The following is a 26,305-nucleotide window of genomic DNA, read 5'->3' on the forward strand; positions in this document are numbered from 1 at the left end:
TCACTATTTTATGTTTTTGTTTTTTATACATTTAATTTAAGGTTTATATAATGATGTGATGCTAATTTTAGTTTATTTTATTATTGAAAATAGAAAATACATTAAAATTCAATGTACACATACACTGATGTGAATGTCAAAATGTTATGATAAGCAAATTCTTTTCTTTTTTTTGGATGCATAAAGTCATAATGAAGGGAAAAAATTCTAACTTTCCATATTCTTTTCTTTTCAGAAAAAAAAGATATTTCACCAAAAGTGCTTCAATGCTTACTAATATTTTAAAAAAAACTTTTGTCCACAAAATCGCATGCAAAAAACTAAATAACAAAAAACTAAACAAAACAGTAAATTATACTCTCTGATAGAAATACAATACATTTCTAAGAATTTTCATTAGCTATTTATTAAATTCATTGCCCTTTATTCCTTTTAATTTTTACTTAAAGGAAAAAAACGGCTAAAAGGTAAGGTTTATTTTGAAACATTTGTTTTCAGATGCAGATTTAGGTATTTAATGCCATTGCCATTCAGATATTTACAGGTCTATCTAAAGTGGCCAAATAAATTTTGGGTCCACTGTATAATGTGTCAGACACGTAGACACACTAAGTCACAAGCAGACACTCAGATGGGTAAACGCTTGACAGATTTAGAGTTATCCCTCCCCAGTGTGATAGATTAAATCAGATACTCTACTGGCTAATCCTCTCAAAGTGAGGTTTATGGTACACAACCAGACAGAGAAAAGGACATGACCTCGCCGTCCTTAAGAGCTGGACATCGCTGCGTCGTCTGGCCTTTAAGACTTTTTCACTTGTTTCCCTTCTCGAGTAATTTCTCTTCTTACACAGATTTCCATTTAACAGACGGACTTCCTCTCTTGCTGACTTTCCCTCTCAGCCAAACCCCCCTGGCTGTGATAGAAGACAGATCTCCCTCCATCTGCATGATCGGCTGCAAATGTGTGATAGTCTCGTGCTAGCATTCATGTAGTCTGCTGTTATTTCCTCTCTGACCTGCTCTGTCCCTCAGGATTACCCCTCGACTGACCTGCTTGAAAGCCTCTCACCATGTTTGGGTATATCAACAATTAACCGTAACACCTGCTAAACTTTTAGCCATTCCCTCAAATGAGACATTTTCTGTATATGTGGTTATGATGTGATGCAACCAATCACGTCTCAAGTCTCAATTTATTTATAAAGCACAATTAAAAACAACTACAGTTGACCAATGTGCTGTACAATGTTGTAAAAGACTTATAAAAACATGCACACAAACCAAGCAAAACATCAGACAATAAACAACATTACAAGTCATAGGCTATAGTGAAGAGATACGATTTTAACTTGGATTTAAAAATATGTAATGTTGGTGCAGTTCTAATATGGATTGGTAACGTGTTCCAAAGTTAAGGTGCGGCTATGGCAAAAGCTCGATCACCTCTAGATCTTAACATTTTTTATTAATATCAGTTACGAAAGTTGTTCCACTTAATTTTTTTTTTTTCAGATTTCTTTTTCTTTTTTTGAAATCTTTTTTAACAATGTCTTTACTGTTAATTTTGATCAATTTAATGCACCCGAATAAAAATAATAAATTTTATATATATATATATATATTTATGTACTGAGCGCAAGCTTTTGAATGATAGTGTATTGTTCTTTGTTAATTCATCATGATACCTAATGCATTCAAAATATTAATTAATTGAACATTATTGGAAAGTGTTACCTAAATTACTTAACCTTCAACGATTTATCTACTGCTTATTAGGAACAATGAACGTTTCATAATATATCATAGTACTGGGCAAAACACTGAAGGAACATCAGACATGCTAAACCTCTGTAGAGCTCATGGGAAGGAAATCTCTTTAAATTCAGCAATCCAAAGCGACCCTCCCAACAGGCCCTTCAGAAATACAGTTTCACAGAGCTAGTATTTTGAGGAATGAGGATATTTTGCAATTCACTGTAGTATGGGGTGTGTTTAGATATGTGTTTTGAAGTGTATGTGTGTGTTGGGGTTTAGAGTGTTGCAATGCTGCTGAATCGCATGTGGTTGCAATTCACAAGTGGCTCCGTGTGGAGGACTGTAAACTTTATAACAGGAGGTGGTTTGAGGTTGCTGTACAGACTAGTGCTGAATCAGAGTCGCCGAGACAGACATACATAAATATACAGACACAGAATGACGCTGGCTGTCTAAAGCAATGCTGAATCACAGTGACACAGCTGCAGAGCACAGCTGCGGGACTCGAGTATGCATACACACACTCATAAATACCACACAACACACACACACACTCCCTGGTATACATCAATAGTCAAGTTCAATCAAGCTCTGAAGTAATGCATTAAAATAAATTGTACTCTGTGCAAAATCAGATACGTTGTACAGTTCTCTGCAGAAGTTTCTTGCAGTAATGATGGGCTAATGACTAAATGTATATGTACTTTCTCACATGTGCTATACGGCTATTCGCCAAATACACGTATAAGTACACTTCAAGCATTTGTTTTAGTGAACATGTTATCTAAAAGCTCCCGCTAAGAACAACATAGTCCATTACAATGTACAACGAAGTATCGAAACTCGGATGAATGGAGTACTTTGAGCTTTAGACCAACACAGCAGCAATATTACAGTAAGAATAAATACATTAGTCATCTGAAGTAAATTTCAAAACAATAACTGAGACAAGATGGCGCAAGTAGCATTTTGTGCGACACGAAAGACATTGAAAGTAGCAGCGGTTTTATTTACCCGGATAAGCGGAATTATATATAGAGTTGCCATGGACGATGGTGAATATTAGGAAATAGAGTGAAATAGCCAGCCAAATTTTTCAGCAGCCTCACTTAGGGAAGTATTTTTTTCCATTTTTCCCCATAGAGATTTTAAAATAAAGTCAATTAAACCAATCAGATACAAGGTGAATCAAAACATTACAAACTTCGGCTTGAGGCAAAAAAGTATTTGAAAATAAGACAAAAACACAAAGGTACAAGTTTGTGTACTTAATGTAATAATGAGGGAACGAACTACAATCCCATGAAGCAATTCAAATGTAGAATTTTTCTGCAGAATCATGGGTAATGTAGATTTATTATTAAATAATCTGTGCTGATGGTCTCATTAAAACCATACATCTTGTAGCTCACAGTAAGTGTTTTTTTTGAAGGTTTAAAGTTAACATTTAAAATCAGTTTCCCTGTGGAGAAAATGAATGAGAAATTTACTTCTGGAACTTGACTATTGCACTCTATTAAAAAATACGCTACTGACAAATCAGAATCACGAATTAACATGGTATAGAGCGCTGAATGATGGTTTTATTACATGACAGCCTCAAGACCACTCTTAAAAGTAATGCATGAGTCACAACAGCAGCTGTGAAGGAAAGGAAAGGAAACTGGGATGAAATCTTGAGCCGTTGGGTGGTAACACAGAAGAGAGAATCACTTGAATCAGCAGAGGTTACAATGGTATGGCAAATTATATGATTAAGGAATATAACAGAGAAAGAGAGTGGTGAATCAACTTCCTTTGAAAATTAGTCACACTTAATACTGTTTATGCTGAACTGTGTCTACAGATGAAGAGCGAACTGAAAGCAAATATCTGGGTCAGATATAAGCTGACAAGCCTAACACTTACACACGATTTCATCATGAGACGGATGGCCATTCATACTGGATGCTGACAGCACTCGACTGCTAAAGCGCTAGTTAATAAGGCCAATTCACACCCGTCTGTGTATCTAGCGCAGCGGACCTCAACTGGTGAATCGCAGCCAAAGTCCTGGCAGCCAAAACCCAAAATTTCTGAAAGTGTTCAAGATTACATATATTTCAAATCAGTAATAAAATCAGACAATAGTTACAAAAATTCAGGCAATGTGTATGTGTTCTAGAAAAACTTAAGTTAACTAAAAAAATGGAGAAAAAGCTTCCAATATCATTTACTGTAGAAGTCAAAATCTATGCAATCAACCTCTATGGTATTTTGGGGCAAATTCATCTGTCACTTGGTAGCATGATTAATACTAAGAAAATATTTGGCCCAGTGTTTATTCCATGCGTTAGGCTGGCAAATGAGTTATAAATTACTCAGTCTATATCTTGTATCATGTTAATAATTTTGCATATTGTTGAGCCTTCTTCAGTAATTTCCATAAATTTAAAATATTCAGTGTCAATTTTCTACAATAACAATTTTAGTACTCTGTTGGTTTCCATTAGTTATCCAATATAAAATCTATAAAGGAGCAAAAGCAGTTGGGACGCAATGATCTAACATGCGGTTTTCTCTCTTAATGACTGTGGCTGGAGGGAATCCAAAATCATCATCAAAGCAAAACCTCTAATATGAAAGTTAAATAATAACCACTACTGGTTTAATAACCAAATTAACCTGATAATCACACTCAAGACATAAAAAAAAAAACACCCAACCCCTATGTATCATTAAGTTCTATTTTTTAGGCATTAAAAAGCTTTAAAGAAAATCTCTTTGCATAAAAAAATTCAGACAGCAAATTTTTCATGGATCTCTTGGTAGGCCTATCGGAATCCTGGTAGTCTAATACAGTGTTTCTTCCATCTCCGTAGGGGGTTGAGGGGGAGGCTGTTTTTCTGTCTCTCTTCATGATCTGATTCCCAACAAAGAGCCGATTAAGGACCTCTCTCTCTCTCTCTGCTCAACATTCCCTGGCTAACACAGATGATGTCACTAACCCGATGCGGTCCCCACGACTCAACAATAACAAGGTCATCTGGGAGGGGTGGGGTGGATGTGGGGGGGTGTTGCGGAGGGAAAGAGAAGGAGGTGGCGGTGCTCTTTGTTTCACATTTCATCTGCAGTGAATTTTTTCATCAACCACCCCACCAGCACACCCCCACCTCAGCTCAAACCCCCCCCCCCCCCTCCCGTTCTTTCTCCACCGTCACTTGCCTCTTGAGACGTATAGGGGGCGATGTTCAGTAAACCCTGAATGCTGAACTGAAATCACTGGATGCTGCTGCGTATGTGTGCGACACACAGAGCACAAAGTCTACACACACTTACAGCACAGCAGATACACCGCCTGAATCTTTCAAGAGCTGCAGACTTTGAATCAACATGATAAAAAAAATCATTCATCATATTACAAAACAACACGGAAGGCTCTGTAACTGAAATATGAAATGCTCCTCAATTTTCTGTGCTATTGAAAAAAGCATTAAATGAAACTTATCTGGAATATGCATGACATTAACTGCTATTAATAGTAAGAGACAGTAACACATTTTCTGTCACATCTGAGGTGAAGATTGGCGCTTTATCAAATCCTCAGACTCTTTTTTTTTAATCTTTGAAAGATATAATTCCCTCCTCGTTCACACTCACACCTGACTATCTGAGTGAAAGACTGATGAATAATTGATGAAGGAGGCAAGATGTGAATGAAGGAAGCGTTACATTTTGTTGGAAGTCTCTACAACTCCTTTAAATCATATTAAATCACAATTCTGTACAGACAAACCTGTTGACATATCGCTTCCTTATTTTTAACATTCCTCAAAGACAGAAAGAAAGGCAATGCCAACACTCTTCCACTGGCATATTATGAGTAATAAATACATACTTCTCAACAATAATGTAGTTGTAGCCAGTGTATATTCTATTACAGTACTTATTAATATTTTAAATTAGCATCTATTTTATATTTTCAGTCTTCATTTCAATGTTAAAGGGATACTCCACCCCAAAATAAAGAATTTGTCAATATTCACTTACCCCCATGTCGTTCCAAACTTGTAAAAGCTTTGTTTGTCTTCGGGACACAATTTAAGATATATATGTCAAGGGCCTGTATTCACAAAACATTTTACCTTATCACTAAGAGTTCTCCTAAATAGCAGTAAAAGTTTTTAGCTAAGAGTTTTCTCTTAAAACCTATTCACAGAGCTGCTGAGACAAACTTTTACTAAGGAATAGAGAGAAGTCTTAAGATAAGAGTAAGAGTATCCCTTTAAAGTTTTAGTAATTTTGTTACTATATGTTTGTTACTATAATTATGTGCTTTTGCCATTTTTATTATTTTCAAAAAATATTTTTATATAGCTTTAATATTTTAAATATATTGTATATGTTTATATATATATATATATATATATATATATATATATATATATATATATATATAAATACCTGTAAATATTTTGATAAATATATACATGCATGTGTGTGTATTTATATATACATAATAAATATACACAGTGCACACACATATATTATTTAAACAAAAACTTTTATTTTGGATGCGATTAATCACGATTAATCGTTTGACAGCACTACTTTAAATGCATTTTATTTTCTGTTTTAGTACTTTACTACTACTTTACTTATTTCAGTTGCATTGCAAAATGTCTAATTCCAATTTCAGTTTTAAGTTTACTTTTTAATTTCATATTCATATTTAATTTTAGCTGTATTTCAATTAAATTTTAATTGTTAACAATAACTTCACTTCACACTTCAAACCACATGTCCCATGCGCTACAAGTGTCCCACTTCTGAAGATGTGCATGTGCGTGCTCACAAGATGAATGTATGAGCGGAGGTGTGAATACATGACTGGAGGTGTTCTTATGCCACATTAACACCTCTGTGGAAAACTCAATCACTCCAGAGCATGGAAAGCAGGGGTGTGTGTGGATGTGCATTTCTGTGCTAATGTGTACAGCAACCACAAAATCTTAGCAAGCCCTAAACTACAATTTTAATTGTTCAGTTCCATTGGAACTCACATCATTATCATACTTTATCATACCTGGAGTGGAAGAGTGCAGAAGCCTTGGTTTCGGAAGTATTTTTCACATTCATTTGTCCCATAAGATTTTTAAAAAGCAACCATACCAATCAGCAATAAGGTCAATCACAACATTACAAACTTTGATTTAAAGCACAAATGTATTCTCAATAAAACCATCTTTTTGTACGATTTTTGGTTAAAAACTATAGTTCCACTATAATATAATGATAACCGAATGAAAAATAATTACATTCTGAATGAATTAAAATCATATTGATTTGAAGGTAGCAATTATATAAAATGAAACCTTGTAATTTACGTCTATTGCAATATGCATACTAAGATCATAGGGAAATTCACAGCGTTTTGAGTGAGCAGATGCTACAGTGTTCTTCTGGCATGATTTGACTGCTTTAATTCTTATTGGTGGAGATTTCAGTGCAGAACCATGGGAAATGTAGTTTTCCCACCAGCAATTTCCTATGCTGAAGATGATTATATAAGAAAATACATTGAAAAAATAATGCAGACGGGTGGCTTCAACAACCTTGTAGGCCACAGTAGGTCTGTTCATTTATTGTTAAAAATCTATTTCCCTATAGAGTCGGACTCGTAATCCAAAGGTTCTGGGTTCGAGTCTCGGGCCGGCAGGGATTGTAGATGGGGGGGGAGTGAATGTCCAGCGCTCTCTCTACCCTCAATACCACGACTGAGGTGCCCTTGAGCAAGACATCGAACCCCCAACTGCTCCCCGGGCGCCGCAGCATAAATGGCTGCCCACTGCTCCGGGTGTGTGTTCACGGTGTGTGTGTGTTTCAGCACGAATTCCGAGTATGGGTCACCATACTTGGCAGTATGTCACTTCACTTCATAATAAGAAGTAAGAATGCTTACAGACAATTCTTCAGACAAAAATCTTCATAGTTTTGCTTTGTTTACTAACAGCTACTTGTATTGCTTGCTTGATGCTTACTAGCTTGCCAACTTTACCTCCATTGAAATCTCTGCCTTGTTTTTGTTCAGTTGATATAAACTTTAAACATGTCATTAAAACACTAAATTGCTACTTGACAGTCTAAAAGGAGGAAACGAATCAAGTACGTCTCATTAAAATCACACTATGTTCTTACTCAGCTACGTTACAGAAACCATAATAAATGCATCCATTTGTAATGCTAATGCTTTGCTTTCGAGAAACTTTGCATCTTAATTTTAGATCCATGAACCGGAGAGCAGAGATGGAGGGTTAATGCAACAGATGCTAGTTCATTAAATGTGCATTTTGGGCTGTGAGAGAAAACAAACTACTGCTCATGTATGTGTATTAGTGTGTGTTAGTGAGACACGGCTATTGCTCATAAAGATGAGTAAAATAATGGCCACTGCCATATGGTAGGTAGACAGGTGATGAGTGGTGATTATAGTCATGCTTTACTGTACAGCATAACGTTAGTATACTGGAAAAGTGATGCGTGAAAAACCATGTCAGGAATTTTCTACTATTTTTACTAGAAATACTTTCAAAAGCTATGTTGTGAGGCCCACCTAAAACATACAATATCATTTAAAAGTTTGTAGTCTTTAATGTTTTTGTAATGTATTTTGAAAGAAGTCTAATTTACGTTATTAAAAATACAGTAAAATTACAGTAAAACTAATACTGTAAAATAACTATTTACTATTTTAATATTTTTTTTAAATCAATCTAAATTACGGTATTATCCATGTTGAAAACAGCTGTGCTGCTTAATATTTTTAAGGAAACCTTAATAATTTTTTTAGGATTCTTTGATAAATAGACAGTTATTTTTTGTAACATTATACATTTCTTTCTGTCACTTTTAAACAATTTAAAGCATCCTTGCTAAAAAAAAAAATAGTACTTAAAAATATTACTGACCCAAAACTTTTGAATGGTAGTGTATTCACCAGTGACCTGGCAACCTCTCAGTAATTTATTAGACCATTAATGTGCATGATAATAATGTGCTTAGCCATACCTCCTCTGGCATGCTGAGAACCAGTTCATTGTCACTTTGGGTGACGAATCCTTGTAGGAAGTACTCGCTGCAGGCCGCTAGGACAGCCCTGTGTGCGCGGAACTCCTTCCCCTCCACCAGCACGGTCACATCACAGAGCAGGCCCTGCTTCCGCTGCTCATTCAGACCCAGCAGGATGTTGGTACAGTGCACCGTCGACTCATACACGTACATGGGAGCTTCAGACTTCTCATCCACGGACATACCGCTCACACCCTGCGCAGAAACAGACAGACAGACATAGACGGGTCAACTTATGCCATCCAGGTGACAGCAGAAGTGCATCACAAACCTGGTCCAAAATGAACACTCTATAAACCCCAAATGTAAGCACAATTAAGTTTGGAGAGGAAATAAAATGAACTAGAGAGGAAAGGGGTTACAGAACAACAGCAAAATGGTTTAAATAGCAAGGACAATCATTTATCTGATAAGTCATTTAAGCCAATGAAATCAAAGACAGGTGCGCTCCTGAAGTAATACATTATAACAATGGTGCTTGTGTTTCCATTGCAAACACTTCTCTGATCTTCTGGAAGCAGTGTTTCTTTCTGCTTGTAAGTCACAATTTATGCATCTTCATCTTCTATCTCAGATTCAGGTTTTTTTTTTTTTACCCTTATTACAGAAACTTCCTGTTTTAAATCTTAAATTAAGATTAGACTGCATTATGATTTTAAATGATATCAACAATCTAGCTAGGACAAGGAGTGAAGTGGCCACATGTGATTGATGAAATAAATAAACATGCAAATCATTTAATTGTGTGTGTATATATATGCATATCACACACACACACGCGCGCGCGCGCGCACACGCACACACAATATCTTTTAACATCGTTTTTTTTATTACAATTATGGAAATTGTATATGTGGTATATTTTTTAATTTATAGAAACACAAATTTACGTTATTAAAAAAATATGAAATTTATATTTTTACATTTTAACAATAGCTAATACAATATCTAACATGAAATGTTACATTAATGTATTATGAATTGACATGAATTAACATTGACATTAAATAATAAATTGTATATATTTAATATATATAATATAACTTAACATTAACCTAGATTAATAAATGCTATAAAATGATAATTTATTGCTAGTTCATGATACCTATGAATTAAAAAATGCTAATCAACAGAAACCTCAACAAAAACTTCCACTTTGCTTTGCATCTGGCTACAAGAACAAACTCACTGTGACCACCTCCTCAAAGATTCCACCTACAGCAAGTAAACACACAACCACACACAAAGCAAAACAGAAACAGCACAAACAAAGCCCCAAACCCTCCCACACGACCAGAGCGGGGATCAGCTGCTCTCGCAGTATTCACACTCACTCATTTAACATACACCCCCATGTAAGCAGGTACGCATTCACACTTTAAACAATGATCCTGTGCACACACAGTGGTAGATTAGCTGGGGAAGGTGATTTAGTTGTCAAAACAGTGGGGTCTCTGCTATCGGTCCTTACGTAGGAGGCACACAGACATGGTGCATGTGATCTTCAGACATCCAGTCACAAAGATTGCCTTGAGCTCTTATTCCTTTTCCTTTCCGCTTATTTCACTCATCAAAGCGGCTCAACCGGTGCATGTGTGATTAGGGACTTAAGTGTCTCTGGATTCTGGATCAACTCTGTGTACACAAACATGTCCTGCCCCCGTACCCCACGTCCTGTATCAGAACCCTTTGACAATCGCTCCTCTCAATGACTCCGCCACGTTTAATCTCATCAGGGATTCTCGCTGGATAGGCTGCCAAGTGAATATCACTAACCTCAAATTAGCATTCAGCCCTGCTGCTGATTTGAATAAGTGCAGATTGAATATGACGAGTCAGGAGCAGACCTCAGCATAAAGCATAACCTTATGATCCTCTTAAGGAATTTTATTTGCAATATTGGCAAGGTGTGCATATGTTCTCTGAACCTATAATAGGCCAGGCAAATCCGTTCATTTAAAAAGAACGGAAAGAGAGATGGGCTTTTCACACTTGAAATTGTTAACCAGGGACGTGCTAAACTCTAGTATAAGGTCAATAGCTTACGATGAATCCAGCTTGCCATGGGCACATGACCTATATCACTAAATGAAAATACAATATATAATAACAACAAAAATTATATTAATAAACATTTTTTGCTACAGTTTGTTCATTTTTTTCTCAGGTGTTGAAACGAAATAGTATGTAAACAGTTTGATGAAAAGCGCATGCATAATTAATAAGGTTAGCACTGTCTGATTTATGATTGATTGTCTGATGCTACAACATCTCGCTGAAAATTTAACTTTACATGGTTTGCATCAGTGTTGTTATTTATAAAAAAAAAACAAAAGCACATGAAAATACACTGTCAATATAAAAATTAAAGCCAATTCAAAATATTGATAAATGTAAATAATAGCAAAATAACACTGGTTTATATTTGGCACCAAAATTATGATGACCCTTTTGTGTTATAATATTAAATAATATAATATAATATAATATAGATGCTTTGATATTTACCATGGTACTAAAATTCATGGTACTCTGAGGTACTTCCAAGAATACCACAGTACATGCTCAAAAACATGGATGAACCATGATTAAAGATAAAAAAGGCAGTACCATTGTACATGTTAAAAAAGATGGTAGATTTACGTTACCTTTTCCAAAAAGCCATGGTGCTTTGTGGCACAGATTTGCATGGTCAGAAGCTTTTGAAATAACAAGTGTGAATGTTGCATTGCCCAAGGTTAAAGTGCCTTTAGCCTGGGGTTTAAAAAGCTGATAAACCAAGGCTAAACACAGCGTGAAAAGACACATAGAAAGAGAGGATGCTTAAGCTCTGAATCAGAAGTTTTGAAACTACACAATATCTACTTTCAGTCTCTGCCAGCAGTCTTTTCCACAACACACTGAGCTATTTAAGTTGTCCGGGGCCAACTTCTGCTTGCGGAATGATCGGTGCATGACTAAACAATTCCTACAGAGCTCCAGTGGCAGCCAATGCTGCTCTTTCCATCCCTCCCGAAGCCAGGGCTGCCCCTGTCTGCCCCACTGCGGTGAGGGTTGTGCAGCCAGCACTCCTCCCTGCTCCCACAACCACCACTGACTGCACTATGACCCGCAGAGACACAGGCCTGAAATTTCTTACCCTTGTCATCTTGATTTAACTCCTGACTGGGCAAAAAAGGCAGTTTGTGTACTCCATACAGACGATGCAGACAGGCACAAGCCCTCAAACCTGGACTCCATTCGAAGCAGGTTGCATGCGGCTATTACCGTCGAAAGGCTCCTTCAGTCAGAGCGAGCCTGTAGAAGCTGTGAATCTTGATGAACGCTGACGGTTAACTGCTGCCCAAATTAAAATGTAAAAACGGAAAGTCGTCCTTGGTCATTGGAAATGGCTGTGTGTGTAAATGGAAACTCCTCAACCAAGAGAATGGAATCAGTGGGCCCGACGCCTCCCTGTCTTTCTTTCTTTCTCTTTTTCTTATATCGCTCACTTACTCTCAGAGAAAAGACAAACCACACAGCATGTGGGTTCAGCGATCCTATACTGCAGTGTGTGAGTGTGCGTGCGTATATGTGTATGTGTGTGGGAGGGACACTGTGGTTAGCATGAAACGGAAGAAAACAAAAGCCAAAGATAGGTAGAGAGTGGCTGTAATGCATCTGTGCAAAGCACCAATCACATCCTTATGTAGCAAAGAATCATTTTTGTTTTTGATCATTTTATTACGTTTATTGAACGCGTTTGTCTGCCACAAAGAGCCCCTGCATGAGAGCCATTAATTTGGGAATCAGGTTACATTTGCCAGTTTTCCATTCACAGCTGCGAATTTAACTTATGTGCAAAACTGGATTATCGCATTTAACATTTGTGAATAAGCACCGTTTCCATCCAATGAGTCAAAGAGAACAAAATCAGCACTTCCTGACACTATATATCACTAAGAAAAGTAGGAGAAGACACTGAACATCATAATTTTCATATATAATAAATTACTTGCACCTGAGCAGACGAAACAAAATAAATGCAGCCATTGCTTTCAGTGATGCCTGCTGTTTGGGAACGCAGTCGTGTAACGGTTCTGGGAGGCAATTATACAGAAATACTTTGATGACAGACTTTGCTCGGGCCTCTGGCATTTCATAATGACCATAACAACATTTCAGATGCTATGGAACAAGATCGGTCTGCTGGTTAGTCAGGTTTTGCCGTCTCATAGTGCAAAGATACATGATATTTTTGATGCTTATGGAGGAATTTATTTGGCAAATGTCTCCCATTATTCCCATTAACCCTCAAGCGAGGGTAAAAGTTTTTGTGACTTAAGGGATTTTTATTGAAATTTGCCATTTCCATCACTCGTTTCTGATGTGCTATTTGAAGATGCGCATAAAAACGGGGTGATGGAGACATAGTTATTGAATGTGCTGTATCTTTTTCTTTGCTAAAAGAACCATGCGGTTTATAAGAATCAGTACATAAGGAAACACACAGCACAAGCTGTTTAGTCTGATTCTGATGAAATGAATATTCTCATGAACTGGTTCTTTTTAGCTAATCAGAAACATTCAGTACAAGAAGTTTCGTTTGTTTTTGATTCACGATTAAAGAACCGGTTCATAAGAGTTGTTGTTGTTGAATCAGAATGCGCTGGTTGTGTTGCATGTTGTTGACAGCGCAGTCCATGAGGACGGCTCCATTAAAATACACTTATTCTCTGCATTATTACACAGCACATGGTCTTTTTATTGCATCACATTCAATACAAACTGCAAAATGCACATTCACATCTCAGGTAAATTATGAGTTATTTAGCGGGGGATTGCCACCGCTGAAAAGTAGTGCAGGAAACATTGATTCAAACTGTGATATTTAAAGTAAAGTAAAGTCGTGACGTATTGTCAAGTATGGTGACCCATACTCGAAATTGGTGCTCTGCGTTTAACCCATCCAAGTGCACACACACACAGCAGTGAGTAGTGAACAAATGCGCACACACACACACACTGTGAACACACACCCGGAGCAGTGGGCAGCCATGCTGCAGCGCCCGGGGAGCAATTGGGGGTTCGGTGCCTTGCTCAAGGGCACCTCAGTTGTGGTATTGAGGGTGGAGAGAGCGCTGGACATTCACTCCCCCCACCTACAATCCCTGCCGGCCGGGGACTCGAACCCGCAACCTTTCGATTACGAGTCCGACTCTCTAACCATTAGGCCATGACTTCCCCCTTATTTGACTGAACTGTACCTAAGTATAAGCAAGTTTATGTCCTACATTCCCAGACATTTACAGCAACAGTCCAACTGGTCACTCCAATTATTGTTTTTCATTTTGTTTCCTTTCCTCGCTCTAAATATGTTTTCTATGCTGCCTTTGGTGGATAATGACCTGTCTTCCAAGAATAATGTTTCCAGATGTGGTTGCAAGGTTCATAAGATGCCAAACACACTATTTCAAAATTGGAATGTGCTTTCTTTCCATGCTGGGATTTTCAGATGTGTGCATTTTGTGCACAAAAGGATGATGCATATGCGCACAAACTCACCACAAATGACTACTCTCGGCCGTGTTACCAATTAGAACTGCTGAGGGATGCAAGGGGTTTGCGTTCCGTCTCATTCTTTCTCTCCGTTCCCTTTCTTCTTTTTATTCTGCAGGCCTTTCTCAATCTTGTTAACCGTGGCAGCTAACTGGTTTTGCGAGGAACACTCCCACACACATCAAAAGCAGAGCTCCGTGATGGGTTTCCGACAGCTGTCGCTGGCGTTCTACTTTTGCCTGCTCCAGGGGCTGGAAGACTACCAGAGCACTGAGACTAATCTAAAACCAGTCGATTAGACTGAGTATGAAGCCTCACTTTCAGAGACGAAACCCCCAAGACAAAGACAAATGATTGTGCATCCAACTTTTTAATAAGCAGTGCAGACTCGTTTCATTACTGGCATAAACAACATGTTCAAAGTGTTCTGATGGAAAGCAGGGCTATGTGTTTAACTTGAGATCTGTGCTGACTTGAGAACCTGATTTGTGAATGAATTGTGTGGTGAACAGTTTCATCTGATTCACTCAAAAGAACAGCCCAAGCTTGTTGGAGAAACGTTTGCAACACTTTCAAAGTGAAACGTCTATTCAGTCATGCTCAACGGGTGTTCAGTTTGATCTGGCACAGAATGTGAATCTGGCAGTGTTTTATTACATTGGTTGTACATATCTTGGCACTCCGGAAAATAAATGTCTGATGAGTGGCGCTCACCATGGCTTTAATGGTCTTGCATTGATTGGTGTTAAAAGCAATTTGAATGCATTTGAAAACATTATACCACCTATACTAAACTCTACCCTAACCCTAAACTTAACTAAAGCAAACATGAGATAAAAATGCAAAACAATGCCATTTTAGCTTGCTTTTGCAAGTCTTTGAGCTTATTTATCGAATGTTGTCACTCAAATTTCACAGGACTCGTGTGCTCTGCATTGTAAGTGCAAAACTGTACCAGATGAGCTGCAGAGCAAGTTTATACATCAGAAATGGCATAGATATTGGAACTGGTTGTGTGATGTAAACGTAAATATGTATTAGTTTACAAATCGCATACTACAGTAAAAGTGTTTTCAGGTCATAACACAATATTGTGCAAAGAACCATGCTAAAATAAGTCCTTATTAATCAATAATCTGCCCCTGCAGTCATATTTTGTGTTAAAAAGAATAAAAGTAGTTGTTCTTTCCTACACTACAGTGAATTGCATGTATGTGTAGGTACATTTTTGAAATTTTGAAAAATGTGGGTATAGACTATGTAGGTTTTTTTTCAATGAGGCTGTGTAGAACAATTCAATTCACAAGTCAGACATCTCTATATACTTCAGTTTTAAGATGCTGAAGAATGCATCTCTTATCTACATGATTACATTTTATCTTTAACTGAAGGCCTTTTCGTCTTTGTCTATTTGTTTCTTTTATTCTCTTCCTGGCTTTTGGCCACTCTGAACAAAGCAGCAATTTCCATGATATAAAGGGCACTGACCTAATGTCCTTATAATTAGCACTCAAACATTCTTCACTTGGCTTCAGATTTCAGGCGAACTCATTGGAGACCCTAAAAATAAACAAAACCACGAGAGGCCTTCTTTCCAGCTTCATTATGCCAACAAAGCAGAGCTGGGTGTTTCAATGTCTGTCAACTTTTAAACTAGTTTAAATATCTCAGCTAACATCAGTAAACAACAGCTCAGATTCAGTCCTCATAGAAGAGCATGCTACGTGTGAAATGGCTTTGCAGCTGTGCTCCCTCACTCTGCAGGAAAGCCTGACATGCCGGTTTGGGGGGGCCACAGCATATGATGTGCTCTGTGATGTGTGTCCTCTTCCCCGTCTCCACAGACACTCTTTGTTGCTGAGCAGAACACTTCTGACAGAATAAAGCCGTCGGTGCTGCTATACGTCAACAGAAAACACCCAAGTCACCTGTGACCATCTCCATACACACCCCTTACAAAAATGATAGTTTCCACACAGAGAGAGCTCTAAATACACTTGATACCACAGACTGTTACTACAAGGGTAACACAATTAATCAGAAAAATTATCAAGATTACAATTAGACATGAATTAATCATGGAAAGCATCCATTACAGCATTTATTTAGATCTACTGTCCTTCTCTCAAAAACGTGCAAAGAATGTTTCCCCTATAAATCAACAAGATGCAAACAAGGTGTAAATAAGATATTTATTGTGCAGTATAAACAGCTACACTGACAGACTGAGTAACATTCAGTGATTCTAAAAGAGCATTCTTGTCACATTGCTTACTTTCTGTGCGTAATTTATTCGAAATTTGAATCACAGCTGCTAATAGGATCAATGTGTTGTATTATTTATTTTAGGCCTATTTATTTTACTTTAATTATTATATTTTACATTGATTTGTGATGGTTTTACAGTGAAACAGTGTTAGCATACACATTTTTTTTTCTAAGGCACGTGCCATGACACCTTTCTCAAATTGCTGGTCACTCAATAGATTCAATCCACTAATGTAGTCAACATTAGCGGCAGTTACTAGCATAGCAGATTGCATCATCATTACCAACTCTCATTTTACCATTACTGCAGATGAAGTGTTAAAAGCAATTGATTTGCTTTATGCTAATCCTCACGTTAATCCTAGCACGATATAGATTTACATTCAACTCTCTCATTTCAGCAAATGTTCCGATGAACTAGGTAGCGGTTTTACATGGGATGACACCAATCAACCAAACCTGCAGTTTGACAGGTTTGCTAGCTAATTATTGGCTATTAACTGTTAAAAGCCCATTCGCCTTATGCAATCAGAGTACACACATGGACAAACACACAAAAAGACAAACGTGCACACACACGCAATCTCGTACAGGCTTGTGATCTGAGACTTCCATGCAGTAGTACATTTCCTTCAACCCTCTGACACTGAAACAGACTTAATGGCTCATTACATTCCAGCTTTGTTGGGTATTAATCATCAGCCTCTATGACTAATCCTACTATTCCACATGCGCATACGCTGGCAAAAGTGCACACTCACTAATGGAGCCCTTTTAATGGTTCTGTCTCAGTGGGCCTGAATGACAATAATGGACATTTAGAGCAGCGGTTGATAGAGTGTTCATCCGCAGCAGAGGACGGTCTCGACTGTTACTGCACTGGACTCTAACAGCTCTGCTAGAATAATTTATCCTAACTGGGTAGGAATCCTAGTAAATAGCTCTTGTTATAGAGGGTAATGTGTAAAGACAAGCGCCTGGAATGAGTATAATTCCTCTGCTTTGTTGAAACAATTACCCACTGGCTACAGATTCTCATTTAGATTCACACTCAGCAGTGCGGGAACAGTACTCTCTGGACCTTCTCACAAGCCACGGGTTGTTGTTGTTCTCGATTATTACTTGACTGAAGATGGATTTTTTTCCATCAAACACACTCTTGACTACAGTAATAAAGGTAAATGGTACTTCAGTCCCTCAAAGGAAAGTCATTCTAGTTCTCTCCGGGCACCGAGTGTGCTTGTCTGAAGGAGATCATCCACTTGCTTCCTCAGCGGCAATTGCTCTTTTCCAGTTGTGCATGCAAAACTGGTGCATAAAACAACATCAAAGGCTTGTGGGTGTTTCCAAAATGATAATCTAAGTATGCATCTCGCATTTATTCCACTCATTACTATTGATCCTGTAGGTCTCTTTGATTAAGATCAAATGAAGCACTAATAATCTTATTTAGTGTTAGGCAAAGTGCATTAATCTGAGAAAATAAATTATTATTGGGTGCGGTTGGCGTAAACAAGCCTCTGGCAGAGTATGGCTTACTAAGTGTTTTTTGTTTATACTGTGCCACATGTATGATATGGTTTATTTATTGGATTTAAAGAATGAAACATTTCTTCTACAGGTGTTTTACTTTTTTATTTTCTGCTATAATCGCATGGGACTGCAGGGTTGCTAGACATTCAATGAATGAAAACCATATAAACAAACACATTCGCAAATGCATCATCAGGAGACCTGTTTGCAGTCTCTGCCAGATGTTTTTAATTAAGCTTTGAATGAATGTGGATTTTGTCATGTTTTTTAATCATACTTCTACTGACTAAGGGAAAATTGGTGCTGGATGTGATGGAAATAATTACATGATTAACTGTAGCCTCTGGGAAATATCACAAAACAACACAAGATTTAAAAAGCAAGCATTACGTGTTGCAATTTGTACGTTTTGAAAGATTTTTGTAAGATTTTGTAATGTTCTGTGTATCCACACCATCCACCTGGTCTGTTTAGTCACAGCATTCTGTGGTCAAATATTTTTGTATAACTGCATAACCATCCAAGGCAGCTGATTTCTTAGACTGCTCGACAGCCTCACATTCAGATAGTCGTTATAGCAAAATGCCCTTAAGAGTAATACAAAATCACTTTATTTATTAATTTATTTGTTATTATTTTGCAATAATTACTGCCAATTTTATTATGGATTATATAATACAAAGGGGAGAAAAAGCTCTTAGCTATTCCAAGCTCCATGTAGAAAACATTAACCTTGGACAATCGCATGTAATAAGCTCTTGATAAGAATACTTATACTTTCAGAGTGATGTTCCTAATGGAATGCAATTACTATTCTCAATGCTAACTGCATATCCAGGATACATAATCATGCTTCATTAGTGACAAACATAATCAGTCTATCATTTCTCTTTGTGGCTCTCCTACGCACTTAAGAGGAATGCACCTTTTTCTTTCTTAAAGGTCAAGAGACTTTACCAGCTCACTTCTTATTACTGACAAGAACAGAAAATTTCCACTTTCCCTCTAAATTCGTTTCAATTTCATCATTTATGCAGAAGCTGAAGTCTAGTTTTTGTGTGTGGGTGCCAAACGTTCGATATGTGATGATCTGAGCGCACATCCAAGATATTGCTCTGTACTGTCTCTGTATCTAATTATAATGAATAGAATACAATACAGTATAATAAAAAGTGAGTTCAAAAAGGGCAACGTACATTTGCACAAAGTAAATTTTTTAACATAGCAAGTTAACATGCAAAATAATATTCAAACATTTTGTCACTGTCATCTTAGTTGCATACAGTCAACCAATTTATTTAGGCTATATAAATTACGATTAAAAAAAAAGAAAGAAATTAATACTTTTATTTAGCAAGGATACATTAAATTACTCAAAAGTGAAAGTAAATGCATTCATGTTACAAAAGATTTCTATTTAAAATAAATGCTGTTCTTTCAAACTTTCTATTTATCAAAAAATCTTGAAAAAAAATGAATGATTGTTTCCACAAAAAAGCAGAACAACTGTTTTTAGCAACGATAATAATAATAAATGTTCATTGATTACCAAATCAGTATGATTTCTGAAGGATCATGTGACAATGAAGACTGAAAATTCAACTTTGCCATCACAAAAATGATTTTATGTGATATTAATATAATCTGTCCATGTAGTTTTTAGTACTCAGCTAAATTTAAGTAACATACTTCATCATGGTAATAAAACTTCTAAAAAGCTCCGTTTCAACTCAATGCCTGCTTTCTAGCTTTTAGAAATTCAAGAACCCATTCTGTTTTGATTGTTTTATCAGCCTGACTTGGAGTTTCAACCCTAGCCATTCATTTTTCACCCTCATTTGTCCTCACTTTCTCTCACCGGGCGGCTCACATCACCCTTATCATCATTATAAAGCTAATAATGGCTCAGAACACTTAACTCCTATCCTGCCCTTGTCTGGGACCACAGGAGAGTTTCATCCCCAATAAATCTACTTGAGAACTAATTAAAGCCTCTTTAACTTCGGCTGGATCTGACACAATAATTCACAAATGACCACAGATATAAGTATGGCACAGGGCACCTGCTGTCAGCAGAAGTCAATGAGTTCTGGTGTTTTGCATTATGTCAGAGGTCTAATAAGGACACAGTGGCATTGACACAGTGTAGATTTGGGTCAAAAGCATACCACCCCAAACATCTGACAAGAGGAACTAGGTTTCGTGAAAGTGTAAGAAACCAAATCGCTCATCCTTGCCTTCCGCTCCATTCAGCAAACTTCTTTCAGTATTACTAATAGGTTTGTCAGTGATTTACATGAACATGACAGGTACTGACAGACAAAGAGACAAGCAGACAGAAAACTGCAAAAAGCAGGTGACTAGAGTGTGAAACGACAGAAACAGTCTTAGAAATGAGAGGATAGGAAGAAGGGATTTTCTTTATTCTTTCATTGGGGCTTTCCAGTTCAGCCACATGCAGATAAAGGACTGGTGACCTCAGCGTCTGCATGCACAAAGCTGCATATAGTATTTTCCAAACCTTTAACAAAGACATGTTTTTACTTCTGTTTGGGAATACCTGGCATTCACATATTTGGCTGTTCAGTTTTAAGATAGAATCTGACTGATTCCAGGTCGGGACGATAACATGGAATCCTGCATGGAGTGATGAAGTTAATCAGATCTTTGTATCGATTGGGAATGTGCCTGTTCGATGCAGACATACCTTAATGACCCCTTGACCGGCATCCTGACTGAGCTCTTTTGTGCTGAACACGCAACTAAGTGTTATTTGAGCTCACTTCAGTCATACTTCAGAAACTCTTATCAGATTAAAGTCAACCCAACTACACAGTTTCACAAGCGCCAGCCACAGCAGACGTAATAAGAATATTCTACGTATATGATATATAGATTTACAGATTAAGATCAATGAATTTTCCTTCTTATTTTTGAAACTATAAAATAATAAAACACACACACACACACACACACACACACACAGTTTTAGTTTATTTACTTTACTTCAAATTAAACTAAATGAAAATGGCGCCTACATTTTTTTTAGGTTTTTTAAAAAATATTTTATTTTAGTAGTTTAAATTTTTTTTGTATTTTATTTATTTATTTTTACAGTTTTAATTTTAGTTAATAACCCTGGATCACACTAGATATGAAAAAAAAACAAAAACAAAAAAACAATTATTAGTGCTGTCAAACGATTAATTTAGATTAATCACATCCAAAATAAAAGTTTTTGTTTGCATATTTGTGTGTTCTGTGTATATTTATTATGTATATATACACACATATGTATATATTTTGAAAATATTTACATGTATTTACATGTCTATATTTACAGATAATTTATATTATAAATAAACATTTAATATATACAAATAATTTTTTTATGAAATATATACATGCACGTGTGTGCATTTATATATACATAATAAATATACACAGTACACATACATATATTATGTAATAAAAACATTTATTTTGGATGCGATTAGTCACAATTAATCGTTTGACAGCACTAAAATTATATATAGTTTTTTTAAGTATAATATTATTTTATTAAATTGTAGATTAAATTGTATAATATTTTAGGTTTTTATTTTAATTCAGTTAATGTTTAATTTATTTCAAGTAATAAAAATTATGTTTACGATTTTAGTTTTAGTTAACGATAATAACTCTGGATCACACAAATTTTTTTTATTTTTATTAATTTATTTAATTTTTAATTTTAAGTGTTCAGCAGGCTAATAAAAAGTGAAATATTATAACTTTAGATGAAGGGGCCATATATTTCATACTGTCATCAACATAAAGCTCTTTACAAATGTGAGGATGGTGATCTGGTTGTCTGTGTTCATTAACCCCAGCTCAATCTCTAAACGGATTCAAGTGCCTCTTGCGCAGGCAGAAATCAATAGTATTGTCTGCTTGTGCTGCACCTCTAGGGAAAGAAAAAGCAATGCATCATCCCTTTCTCTCTCTCTTTCCTGGAGTACGCTGAAGACACTGTTAATTATTCATGACTGGGGCTGCCAGCTGTGTGTGAGTGCGACTTATTCATAATGGAAAATGTAGAGGGGGCACGGTTTGCTTGAGTTATTGTACAGCTGGGGTAGACAGAAGCCCAGATCCCATCATCATCAATCTCTGATGACCCCTACCGCCTGAGGGTCTGTGTGGTGCCGACATATCGCACAGCAAAAATAACAAAAGCGACAACACAACACTACACATGGACAATATTACTGACCCTCAGATGTTTTTAGAGTACCATATTTTTGGTGGAGCAGCTAGAGAAATCAATTGCTTTGAGTCACTGTAACTACTCTTCGCTTACCATTGGACTCGTTTTCTGAGGTAGACGCAGACTAAAACCCTCTTTGAATAAATCAATACTAAACACACATGAGATCAGCCATTTAGGAAAAACAATCAGTAAAAAAACCTGTAATGTCTGCCTGGCTTCTGCTCAAGATGACAGCGTTTATCTGGGCTAAAATATGAAACATTCATGATGTATGACAGGGCACTCAGAGGTCACATTCTGGGATGCGCTGATCGCAGAGGATTGATTCACTCATTTAGCACATCTTTTCTACTCTTTTAATGGGTCATCAGTTTGCTTTATGCAGGTTGCTTAAGATTTTGTGTGAATTTGAAACCTAATACTTGTATATGCTGTAACATTTTCAGAAAAAAAACAGTCAAGTATGTCAGAATGTCTACATAAATATATGATATAATATAATATATATAAATTATGAACATTAAAGAATGTATTATTTTATATTATTTTTCAAAATACTTAAAATAAAATATATGTATTTTTAAAAAAAGAATCCATCAGCAAAAAGGACATTTCAAACATGATACATTTTTACTTTTCAAATTCTAGTTGATTAAAACAGAACATACACATTAATTAAATCAGTTGCTCCTGTCATAAATGCCTTCACAACAGAAAGCACGTGAACTGATGGAAGCAGCGTTACCTCTGAATGATGTCACAGCAGACCATGTCAGTGCAAGGAATGATGGTATAGTCTGGAAATTCCAAAGATAAACAAAACCATTCCACTGAAATAAATAACATTCATGTTGTTTCAAATCTACATAACCAAACTTTGAACTCAGGCCACAGCAAGCACAATGACACAAGTGTAGCGGCATCTGGGGAGCTGATCGTTCCTGTGTGTGTTGGAGTGGAGGGGAGGAGGGTCATGCATGCCGGAGTATTTTGAGCTGAGGTTGATTAAATGTAGCTTGTATGAATGATGACTTCCCACATTGCAGGTCACAAAGCAGTATGAGTCATGAGCAAGTCTTATATGGTAACAGACAAGGCGCGCACACTCTCACTGTGTTACGCCTGAACGGGTGCAGATTTCTGCTGCTGATCTACAACCGTAACACCCTGATACAGAGAACTAATCCATAACTAATCTAACCCAACCGCTTCAAGAATCAAGGTAAAATGCAAAATTAAGGTAAAAGGTAAAAAACAGCCAGTTATAACCATATTCACAAACAGGTGTGACACACAAATTGTCCTGTTCACACTTCCCTAACCCTAAGCTAGCAGAAGTGAAGTCAAACACCTTTTATATTCTTGGGAAAGCTGTGAAAAACACCTGTTTGATGCAACTCACTTCAAAAAAAGTAGATGTGATTGCTATAAATTTAAAGGAGTCAGTTCGATTACAGAAAAGAGTTGTCACTCCAGTTTATAAACAAATTGGGTGTGAACAGAACTGTATTTAGCAGGATTGCTATCTATCTATCTATCTATCTATCTATCTATCTATCTATCTATCTATCTATCTATCTATCGAACAGATGTCGAAGTTTCATGCATACATATATACAGTGTTGGGGGTAAAGCATTACAAGTAATCAGATTACTTTTTTCAAGTAACTAAGTAATGCATTACTTTTAAATTTAGAAGGAAATATCTGAGTTACTTTTTCAAATAAGTAACTTCAGTTACTTTGTTTCTCGGGAGTAAGTGCAGAGGCGTTGTGTGAGAACGATATTACTGTAAATCTAGACTAAATATAAACATGTATTTACTCTTCCCACCTGCACAGAAACGCATTCGGTATTCCTCAAAATGAATAAAAATAGTCAAATGCAAACTTAGAATATTATACAAACTTGCAATAATTAAATATGTAAAATATCATTAGCATTTAATCCCATTTTATTAAATAATTTTCCACTGACCTTTGCTACTGACCTTCGATGATCCAATTCTACCATACTAAGCAAAAATAACACATTTGTGTTTAGTTTTTTTTTTGTTGAATAGTGTTGAACTTTCTTCTACTGTGTCATATTCTTCATGTGATTTGTTTGAGCTACGCCCTCTACTGTACAGGAGTGAATTTACATTTCCTTCAGCCTGAGGTGTATTCATTTCACTTTTGGTGTGAAAAGGCTTTTACATTTGTAAAAGAATAACTTTTTTATATTAAAAACTAACAAGCAAGACCTGCCCAGATTAAAAAAATAACTCAAAAGTAACGTAACGCATTACTTTCCACAAAAAGAAACTAAGTAATGCATTTAGTTACTTTTTAGGGAGTAATGCAATATTGTAATGCATTACTTTTAAAAGTAACTTTCCCCAACACTGCATATATAGTCACGTTTGAGCAGATTGACAGGCTGTGATCACATTCTCAGAGAGAGAGAAAAAAAACAGGTATTCCTGTCTTAAACATAAAGAGAATCATAACATCTTGCAAAGATAATCCTCAAGCACCTCGAGCAAATTCTTTGCATTGCCAGACAAAAACACACAGACACACAATTCAGCCAGTGTCAATCAATCATTGAATGCATTATTGCAGCTGCCCTGTACAGGTTTTCACCGAAGACATCAGAGATATGACTTATAAAATTACAAAATGCATGCACTTAACATACTCTTAAATCCATTCACACACAGATATAGTGTCACACACCATCAACACAAACCTGACCACTGTTGAAACAACAAATCGAGTTAAGGAATGGTTAGACCCGTCCGAAGACCATTTTAGAAGATGGGATGCACACCTGCATTACTGGAATTTAATTGTACAAAGCAAATTCATATTAGATTTGCCAGGATTTTATTTTGCACAAAACAAACCTCAACCCAATGCAGGAAATGTAGACTGATGGAAAATCTCCCCATAGGAAAGAAGTGACACTTAGCGCCACCCACATCTGCACTCTCAGGGTAAGTGTGTTACAAACTGTGTCATGAGTGTGTTTGGGTCGAAATGGAATATGAACATTTTCATATATTATATATGTTGCACAACTCTTTTTGCACATTCTTTCTCTTATCTGACACACACAGAAAGTAAAACTTCTTGGGTCCATTTAAATTGCATCTCCCATGTGAGAAATATATATTTCTCCTTCATTTTTGATGGAAACGGTGACATCAGTATCGGCCAGTGTCCACAGATAACCTTTGAGCCACTACAATGGCTGTTTCATTGATAAAGTAGCTTGTTCCTCTTCTGCAAACCTGTCCAGAATTCATTCAAAGAACTATTTATTCAAAAGGGAACTATGTCTTTATGCTGAGGTTGTCAAACTATAGTACTCCAAATACAACTACATGCTGTTTACCTTTGAGTAAAATGCAGTCTCTGAATGTGTTTAGAAAAGTTACACGGTAGAAATAGAGAACGGACTCCCTCAGGATCAGATAACAGGCTGGCAGCCCTGGTGACAAAATGCTAAAAGCTAATATAAGCACATAGAGGTGTACATTTGTTAGCAAGTGTGTAAGAACACATAGGTTTCCAAATCAACGGCAGTTTGCTGTTCATGGGTCTCAGCTGCTGAGAGATAAATATAGCAAACGAGAAAATAAAGGCGTGAAAACATGATTCCTTTGAAAATAACAGAGAAGACAGAATTATGGATGGGGCCTGTGTGAGCCTTGGACTATAAAGGGCCACAAAGGCCTCAGACCACATGGACTGAAGATGCAGAGCACAGGTCCCCCCTGCACATACAGCGCAAACTGTTCACAAGGGCCCCTCGCAACTATTTATAATAGTCTAATGTTAGCATGTCAAAACACCATTTCCT

The 26,305-nt window shown here is 36.7% G+C and overlaps 1 protein-coding gene across 4 annotated transcripts in view; it reads right to left on the minus strand.

The window, feature by feature from the left end:
• The window catches only part of LOC306844206 (transcription regulator protein BACH2-like), an 88,303-nt gene that overhangs the window by 16,867 nt on the left and 45,131 nt on the right, over positions 1-26,305 (minus strand). For 2 of the 4 annotated variants that reach the window (XM_079376169.1, XM_079376167.1), the window contains exon 2: positions 8,806-9,060. In XM_079376169.1, coding sequence (XP_079232295.1) covers positions 8,806-9,048 — 243 coding nt within the window. In that variant the 5' untranslated portion in view covers positions 9,049-9,060. Of the gene's footprint in view, positions 1-8,805; positions 9,061-12,004; positions 12,412-23,201; positions 23,479-26,305 lie in introns of those variants that run through there. The other 2 variants (XM_079376170.1, XM_079376168.1) reach the window with 2 other exon arrangements.

The sequence above is a fragment of the Barbus barbus genome, assembly GCF_936440315.1.
Source record: "Barbus barbus genome assembly, chromosome: 24".
Classification (NCBI taxonomy): domain Eukaryota; kingdom Metazoa; phylum Chordata; class Actinopteri; order Cypriniformes; family Cyprinidae; genus Barbus; species Barbus barbus.